This window comes from Wyeomyia smithii, chromosome 2, assembly GCF_029784165.1.
Source record: "Wyeomyia smithii strain HCP4-BCI-WySm-NY-G18 chromosome 2, ASM2978416v1, whole genome shotgun sequence".
Taxonomy (NCBI): domain Eukaryota; kingdom Metazoa; phylum Arthropoda; class Insecta; order Diptera; family Culicidae; genus Wyeomyia; species Wyeomyia smithii.
Genome location: NC_073695.1, coordinates 250,648,108 through 250,657,850, shown reverse-complemented (window position 1 = coordinate 250,657,850; position 9,743 = coordinate 250,648,108). Strand labels below are relative to the sequence as shown.

General features: G+C 43.5%; 1 protein-coding gene across 1 annotated transcript; it reads left to right on the top strand.

Annotated features, from left to right (window-relative positions):
- Positions 1-3,582: 3,582 nt before the first annotated feature.
- On the top strand, positions 3,583-9,315 carry LOC129722183 (DNA-directed RNA polymerase I subunit RPA1). Its single transcript, XM_055675470.1, has 7 exons — positions 3,583-3,964; positions 4,027-4,359; positions 4,415-4,598; positions 4,657-7,814; positions 7,871-8,069; positions 8,125-8,656; positions 8,717-9,315. The coding sequence occupies exons 1-7, from the start codon at positions 3,796-3,798 to the stop codon at positions 9,200-9,202; spliced, it is 5,061 nt and encodes a 1,686-aa protein (XP_055531445.1). The 5' UTR covers positions 3,583-3,795; the 3' UTR covers positions 9,203-9,315.
- Positions 9,316-9,743: the final 428 nt, after the last annotated feature.

Genomic DNA, 9,743 nt, shown 5'->3' with positions numbered 1-9,743 from the left:
TTTCCCAGATGAAACAACTTCGCTGCTAGAGAATTAAGAACGATCTCTCGATCAACCGGTGGTACGGATCGGGAAATCTTGCGTACTCTACAAGCTTAATCCTGTACTGGACCAAAATGGCTTCGTCAGAGAAGGAAGCAGAATGGAGTCTGCGCATGACCTTCCATTTGACAAAAAGCACCCGATCATTTTGTGCAGAAACCATGATATCACTAAGAAGCTGATCCTTTCTTAAAGGGTGTCCACGATGAAATTGCCACACCATGAAATTGCTCTAACTTTTTAACCGTTGGGTAGAATTTAATGAAAATTTGGGTGGATTTAGTTCATAGTGCATTATTTACATCCTGCAAGTTTTAAAGCCCTGTGATCAAAACTCGCAGAAATGGAGTCGAAAGAACAGCTCGTGCGTGATAAAATCTTGCCCATTCATCCCGAGAACAACGATCTCTCGCATCGTTCCATCGCTAAAATGTTGGGAATAGCGAATTCCACGGTGTCGCGAGTGATTAAGCGGTTCAAGGAACGATTGACCACCGATCGGAAGCCCAGAAGTGAAGGAAAAAGTATTCCGTAGATCACCAAAAATCACAACCGCGTAGTTAGGGCCTTCAACCGAAACCCGAACGCCTCCGTTCGGGATGTGGCTAGGAAGCTGCACCTAAGCCAAAGTTTTGTCCAGAAGGCCAAAACTAAGGCTGGGCTTCGAACGTTTCAGGTACAAAAAGCCCCTAATCGCGACGAGAAGAAGAACAAGTCCACCAGAACCCGTGCCAGAAAGTTGTACCTCAACATGCTGACGAAAGTTGAATGCTGCATCATGAACGACGAAACATATGTGAAGGCCGACTTCAAATAGATCCCCGGCAACCTGTTTTTCACGGCCAAGGATAAGTTCAGCGTTCCGGAGCATGTCCGCACTCAGAAGATGTAAAATTTGCGAAGAAATTCCTGGTTTGGCAAGCCATCTGCACGTGCGGGAAGCGGAGTGCACCTTTCGTGACCCAGGACACGATGAACGGACAGATGTACATGGAAGAGTGCCTTCAATAGCGGCTGCTTCCTCTCCTGAAGGCCCATAACGTCCCAACAATCTTCTGGCCGGATTTGGCCTCATGCCACTACTCCAAGGACGTGCTGAAGTGGTATGCGGACAATAAGGTCAATTTCGTGCCGAAAATGTTCAACCCTCCCAACACTCCGGAGCTCCGCCCCATCGAAAAGTACTGGGCGATAATGAAGCAGCTTCTTAAACAACCTAAGGTAGTGAATTCAGTCGAGGAACTGAAGAAAGTATGGGATTACATGCAAAAACGGTTGATTCACAGGTTGTGCACAATCTTATGGCCGGGGTTAAGGCCAAGGTGCGGGCATTTGCGTATGGACTGTAAATAAAATACGAATAAAATGGTAAAATGAAGTTTAATAGTTTTTTTTCAATCCCTGAAACTTTGATTGCAATCGGATGAAAACTCGAATTTTGCGAATCAATTTTGTGTGTGGCAATTTCATCGTGGACACCCTTTATCATGAAAAGTTTAGACACGCAAATACTAAAACGGTTTTCAATGACCTTAGGCAGAGATTTCGCATTCCGAGTTTGCGCGCTGCGATTCGCCAAGTTTCTCGAAGCTCCATGAAGTGTAAAGTTATAAAATGTCATCGCCGGTAGTACTGTATTGTACTGTAGAAGTGGACTACCTCGGTCCTATCGAGGTTGGTAGGAGATGCGAGAAAAGGTAGATAGTCTTGTTCACCTGTATGAGCATCAGAGCGGTCCATTTGGAAATCTCGCATTCTCTATCGTTGCAACCGTCCTTAATGGCAATCAAATGGTTCATCTGTACGTGTAGGTGTCCAGAGGAGTTCGTTTTGGATAACATGACAAATTACAAAGGAGAAAGTAAGGAGATTCTGAAGCGAATGAGCAACGACTGTGCTGAAGCGTGGATAAGCCCCACACAGAACTTCAATCCTCTTGGAGTGCGTACCGCACATGGGCGGCATCTGGGAACGTATGGTAAGGTCGGCCAAGAAGGCGCTTAACGTTTTCAGCAATGGGGGTGAAACTCACCGACGAAAATCTGCGAACAACTATAGATGAAGCAGAGGATATGATTAACATGCGTCCGTTGGTTTAAGGAATATCTGCCCACCATCAACAAACGAACGAACTGGTGTTTGTAACTGATGGGAACAACCGGGAGCAGTGGACTAGAGAAATCATCGAAGGAGTGTTCGCAGATCAGGACGGACGAATTCGGCAGGTGAAGGTGCGGACACCAGGAGGTGTCTATCGTCGAGCTGCAGCCAACGTAGCTGTGTTGGAAGTCGTGGTAGGTAAATTCGGAACTTCCGGAGGACCAGTACCGGAGTTACGGGCTGGAGATTTGTCGACACCGTTGGGCTAACCTCGAGAGACGATCGGTCTAATGAGTTGGGTAGCTGGAATGGGTAGACGATTTGGGTAGCCTATCAAAAGCGACAGTAAATGGTAGAAAACCAATCAGAAGATAATAAAAGATAAAATCGAACATGAATCATAAAACCAATTTATTACTGTAATTTAATTCAGAAACTTGAAACGAAATACGGAAAAACAGATATTATTAGATTTGTTTACGCAGGCAAGCTGGTTCAAACGGATGATTCGGCAAAATCAATAAAATTATTGGAAGATTCAATATTTAAATAAAGTTGGAGCAAACTACAGTTAAAAAGGCGTGAGCAAGAAAATAATTCAAGCAATGCTGGGAAGTTTATATGGAAACTATACCATTTAGGCAAAGAAAAGCAAAATGAAGGAAGAGTAGATGTGAGCGCGAGGATAAAAAAACTATTTTGTGGGCAAATGAAAACTAAAGCAAAATATATTGAAAACTAATAACAAATTCAATATTTCTAGTTTGAGCTGATCATAATAATAAACTGCTTCAAATTATTTTCGGAATCCGCAACAATGGTAAAAAATATATACGATATAGTTCTGGTCTAGCTCGAAACCCAAAATTGTACAGCTATAGTGCAAAACTGTAGCTTTAGTTTGGATAGCCACTTTAAAAAATCAACATAACAGAAAAGTAGCAGTTTCCACTTTGCCAAAAAAAATTAAAAAAAAATCTAAGAAATAATGTAAAGTATTTTGAACACACATCAAAAAAATAATTAAGATGGGACTTGTTATTATAAAGAGAAACCTTTCGCATTTCGCACAGGCGTTTAAAACATGCTGCAAATCAATACAAGCGTATTACCTATCCTCTTTTATATTACCTAATACGCCTTTTTCAATGTACGCTTTTCTTCCAGTGTAATACTGTAACGGTTCGAACAAAAATATCAACAAGTCCGCAACAACACCGCATGAATGACACTCACACAAAGATGAAACAGGCTTGCCCACAATCAAAACCGTTACAGCAGTTCGGTTGTGTATATCGTAGGTACACGATTGTTTACGTTCCTCTATACCGAATCGCCATCAAAACAAATCCTCACACAGCGAAACAACTGCATGATTCGGGCGGCTTCGCCGGTGCGGCGCGATCCGATTTTTGACAGTTCTATCAGTTCGGCTTTTGATTGAAACATGTGCTGTTAGTTACTCGTTCTCGTGTTATAAATTTTCAAAATTTCCTAGAATTTTAACTGTTTTTCTTCCCAACCTATAGTGTAGTTTGAAAAACTTATTGTTTCACCTAGAAGATTAACTATTTTCACGTGCCATTTCTAGAAACTGCCAGATTTTTCAGTCAAATCATCCAACAGTAATCCACGTGTGCTTCATGCTTCAAAATGACCATCGATCAAAATTTCGAGGTCAATTTAGACCCTACGAACCTGCAGTTTTCCGTGTTTAGCGCTGATGATATCAAACGGATCAGCGTAACAAAAATAGTAACACCACAATCGTTCGACATATTGGGACATCCGGTTCCGGGTGGGTTGTACGATCCGGCAATGGGTAAGTCGATCTACATTCGTACAGAATGACCACGGAAAAAGTGATTGACTGACATATTGCAGGTCCATCCGGAGGAGGCGAAGTGTGTGCCACCTGTGTCAAGGATATCAGCCAGTGCGAGGGCCACTTCGGTCACATTGAAATTTGCCTTCCGGTGTTCAATCCGTTCTTCGTTAAAACTGTCTACAATCTACTGCGCATTTGTTGCACCAACTGCTTTCGATTACAGCTGCATGATACGATGAAAAATTTGCTGGAGCTGCAACTGCAGCTTGTTGATGCTGGCTATATTGTCGAAGCCGAAGAGATGGAAGTGTACAAGCAGAAGGCCGCCCTGAATCCGGCCGATCCTCTAGCGGAGGGTATCGGCTACTATTCACAGTTGCTGTTGAAAAGTTTGTATTATGAACATTTAATTGATTCCAATCAATAATCCAACGGTTTTTTTAGGTCCTTATAACAAATTGGCGAACACGAAGAACTCAGAAGCGATACGAACTGCAATCGTAAATGCTACCCTGAAAGATGCCATCCGAGTGAACTGCATTCACTGTAAGACGCCAGTGAAGAAAGTTCGCGTATCAAATAAGCGACTGGTGTTTAGTATGAATAAAACAGATATGAAAGCTTTTTAGTGAGTAAAGTTTATAACTTTAATTAACTAAAATTATTGGTAATAAATTTTTTTTCAGTGAAAAACAAGGTCATCAAGATGTAAGCGATGTTAAACTCAAAGCCACCAATCGGGTAATTTTTGCGGAAGAATGTCGGAAGTATTTCTATCAACTGTACCAGAATGATGGTGCACTGTTGCGGTTGCTGTTTCCTATTCTGGCCAACGGTGCTCGTACTATGAAAAATCCGGTTGATTTATTCTTCATGGATGTGATTCCGGTGCAGCCACCGGTTGTTCGCCCGGTGCGACGCGTAGATCGTACAGAGATTTTAGAACATCCACAGACTTCGATACTGCGGAATATTTTGATGGCGAACACTACCTTGCGGGCGGTTTTGGTTTTAACTAAGGGGGAAAATGGGGCAGAAGAGAAGACCGCGTTAAGCAATGTCGCAGTGGAGATGAAGAAAGTTTACGACGCAGCAAAAGGTGACAGTGCTTACGAGAAGATGTACAACGCGTGGGTTGAGCTGCAAGCGTTCGTGGATCAATCTTTGGATATTAATTTGGCTCAGGAAAAGAGCAAAACCCGCGGTTGTGGGTTAAAGCAAATTATGGAGAAAAAAGAAGGACTGGTGCGGATGCACATGATGGGAAAACGAGTGAACTATGCAGCCAGAACGGTTATCACACCGGATCCGAATATTGGAGTTGACGAGATTGGCATTCCGGTTACGTTTGCAAAGAAACTAACTTATCCGGTACCAGTGACACCCTGGAACGTAGCGGAGCTTCGAAAGATGGTGCTAAATGGACCAGATGGTTATCCAGGGGCCAATATGATTGAAGATTCAAACGGACAGGTGAGCAAAATATCCGCTACCAGTGTGACTCAGAGAGAGTCAATAGCCAAAACTCTGTTGACACCGCACAGCTCCAATCAGCAGGGTGTGAAAATCGTTCATCGGCATTTGCTGAATGGGGATGCTCTGCTGATGAACAGACAACCTACGCTGCATCGACCCAGTATAATGGCACACAAAGCGAAGATCTTGAGTGGGGAGAAGATCTTCCGATTGCACTACTCCAATTGTAAATCGTACAATGCCGATTTTGATGGTGACGAAATGAACGCTCACTTCCCGCAGGACGAACTTGCTAGAAGCGAGGCTTACAACATTGTTGCCGTTCCTCATCAATATCTCGTTCCGAAGGATGGTACTCCGCTGGGTGGTCTAATTCAGGATCACATCGTTTCCGCTGTAAAATTGTTCATCAGAGGTAAATTCTTCAACCGAACTGACTATCAGCAGCTGGTGTTTCAAGCTTTATCTAATCACCGTGGAAACATAGATTTACTTCCGCCAACGATTGTCAAACCTGCAACGCTGTGGTCTGGAAAGCAAATCATTTCTACGATCATTAAGAATCTAATTCCTAAAAAGGTGCCTCACATCAACATGATTGGAACTGCCAAACTGGGTAACAGACATTGGCAGACAGAACAGCCAAGAATGTGGGTTGCGGGTGGATCGCCTTTCACCGGCAATGAAATGTCCGAGACGGAAGTATTCATTCGCGATGGAGAGTTGCTAGTAGGCATTCTTGATAAGAATCATTTCGGAGCTACGCCCTACGGGTTAATTCACTGCATGTACGAACTGTACGGAGGAAATTGTTCCTCGTTACTGTTGTCATCTCTGTCGCGACTCTTTACGTACTATCTTCAGTGGGAAGGCTTCACTCTAGGTGTCAGAGATATTCTGGTGCAAAAACGGGCAGACAAAAAAAGATCCAAGCTCATCAAGGCATGTCGAATGATTGGTCATGCCACGGCGGCTTCCGCTTTGGACCTTCCAGCGGATGTCTCAGAGCAGGAGTTGAACGACAAGATGACAGAGGCGTACGCTCGTAACCCAAAGTTTCGAGCAATTCTTGATCGAAAGTACAAAACCGCTCTGGATGCATACACCAATCAGATCAACGAAGCTTGCATCCCGACAGGCTTGATTTCCCAGTTTCCTGAAAATAATCTCCAACTGATGGTTCAGTCTGGTGCGAAGGGTTCTACAGTTAATACTATGCAGATATCATGTCTGCTGGGACAAATTGAACTGGAAGGAAAGCGTCCTCCGTTGATGATTTCTGGTAAATCATTACCAAGTTTTGCCAGCTTTGAGACATCGCCGAAATCGGGTGGTTTCATCGATGGTCGTTTTATGACCGGAATTCAACCGCAAGATTTTTTCTTCCATTGCATGGCTGGACGGGAAGGTCTAATCGACACAGCTGTGAAAACTAGCCGTTCCGGGTATCTCCAGCGGTGCTTGGTAAAACATTTGGAAGGTCTCAACGTCAACTACGATATGACCGTCCGGGATAGCGACAACAGCGTGGTTCAGTTCATGTACGGGGAAGACGGAATGGAAATTTCTAAAGCACAATTCATCGAAAATTCAAAGCAGCTTCGATTTTTGGATCTAAATCGGGACGTAATTGTGCGACCAGAGGTCGTCAAAAAACTTACCAGCGACGACCAATTGAACGAACAAATTAGAGCACATGTCAAGAAGATTAAATCTTGGTGTAAGAAAAACGGCCCTAAAACGCAGAAGCGACGCGTGTCACCCTTTGCTAAATTTTCTTCTGATGTGAGCGAAGAAATCCGAGCCGAAATTTCGAACCCCGACCAGCTGAAGCGAAAAACCGGCCGAACTCGACTGGCCGAGAAAATTATCAAAAAATGGGTGAAAGCAAACCCAGAGGAAAAATTTCGTTACACTCGTAAATATAAATCCTGTCCCGATCCAACGGTCAGTCTCTTCCGACCGGACAGTTGCTTTGGAGCGCTGACCGAGCATCTGGAAGATCTGGTTAACACGTACGCCAAGTCAAACGAACCCATCCACGATATGAGCGAGTTGATGAAGATCAAGAACAGCCAGGCGCTGGTGAACCCTGGCGAACCGGTCGGTGTGCTGGCGGCTCAATCGATCGGGGAACCATCCACCCAGATGACGCTAAACACGTTCCATTTCGCCGGACGTGGTGAAATGAACGTTACCCTCGGTATTCCTCGGCTTCGCGAAATTCTCATGCTGGCTTCGCAGCACATCAAAACTCCATCGATGGAGATACCTTTTAGGCCGCACCGTAGCGCCAAAAAGCGCGAAGCTGTTGCCGAGAGAATGCGTAAAATGCTAAACCGAGTGACGGTGGCGGATGTCCTGGAAGGTAGGTTAACGATAAACTGATTATTTTTTTTTTGTTATTATGAGTGTTCTCAACAGACATCCAAGTGAAAACTCGACTGGTTTTGCGACCCACACGAGGCATGCAGCATGTGGTGAGATTCAACTTCCTGCCGGAGGATGCATACTCGCATGAATATCGAGTAAACCCGAAAGAAATCTTACACTACATGTCCAAACACTTTTTCAAACATATGTTTCAACTGATCTTCCGGACGGCCAAAGCCAAAAATGTTTTGTGAGTATTTGCCGCATTATACAATACGCTGGATAATTACTAGCCTCGCTTCTAGGATCGAAATCGCGCAAGAATCTACCGCCAAACAGAACGTCGAGAACGATGACTTGGCCGATACCCGCGAGCCGGACATGTCCCGACTAGAGGACGATGGCAGCGTAAGCTCAGACGATGATGCAGGTAAAAATGAAGAAGACGATGACGCTACTGAAACGCGGATGAAGAACAAAAAAAGCGATGAAGTCGGCTACGATACCGAGGAAGACGATGAAGGCGACGATGAAGATGACGAGCTGCAGAATTCAACCGAAGATAAGCCGGAGGGTGCTGATGATGCACAAAAGAAGCTTGGTGACAACGAAGAGGATATGATCAGTGAAGAAGCTTTAGATGTGTCCGATACCAAGCTTGAAGAGGAGACGGAGCAGTTGATGGTGAAACAACAGAACGAACTGATAAGTGACTATGTTTATGACAAGAAACATCACCGCTGGTGTGTCGTAACTTTCCATATGCCAATGAAGTATAAAGATATCGATTTCACCAAAATTTTGCGGGAAATTGCTGAAAAGTGTGTTGTTTGGGAGGTAATTTGATAGTGGTTTCATTAATATAGTGTCTTCTCTAATAATAACTTAATTCAACAGATCCCCAACATCAGACGAGCCATCACATACGTTCAGAACGATCAGTTGTACCTCAAAACGGACGGAATTAACATTTCTGCTATGACAAAGTATAGCAAAATATTGGATCTAAATCGTCTCTACTCGAACGACATCTACGCCATCTCGCAGAGATACGGAATCGAGGCCGCCGCAAGAGTCATCGTCAAGGAAGTCCAGAATGTGTTCAAAGTGTACGGCATTACGATCAATCCGAGACATCTGCTGTTGGTGGCGGATTATATGACAGCAGACGGAACATTCAAGTCAATGAGTCGCAAGGGAATGGAGAACAATGTGTCCCCGCTGCAGCAGATTTCGTTTGAATCGTCCATCCAGTTTTTGCGTGCAGCTGCACTGAAAGGAAACGATGACCATCTGGATTCGCCCTCGTCCCGCTTGATGTTGGGACAGTTGTGTAAGAGTGGAACCGGTTCGTTTGGAGTGTATACCGAGATGAAAATGTAAGAGCTATTGTACATATTTGAATGGAAGAATTTGTTTTGCAAAACTGTATATCGTTACGATTTTTTTTTATTTTGCCAAGTTACCGATGACAGAGTTATGAGAAAAATTATATGAAAAGTTATAAATGCCATTGCTGGCAAAATGCTTGAGTTATTCTTATTTCTAATATCTATTGAGTTGGTCGAAGGCGGGTGTGTTTTATCATATGTAGCGGTATTTGTGATATATATTTCTTGAAAAATGGCAAGAAATTGTGTCTTAGTTTGACGGTTCCCGTCTGTAATCTAATCAAAAAATTTAAATATTGAAAAAATCGGGTTATTTGAGAAAACGACGTAAAAACCACGATATTTGAAAATTCTCGTGAAAAATTTTTTAGTTTATCTTGAAAAATCGTAAAAAACGTACAAAAACATCTTACTGCAGTCTGGTGTTATTGTATGCAGTAGTTTTTTAATCCGCGTGTCGTAGTGATCCTCACAGGGCTCAACACGCTTCTCACATCTTCAATGTAAGTGCCAATATGCACAGCCTAGCTGCA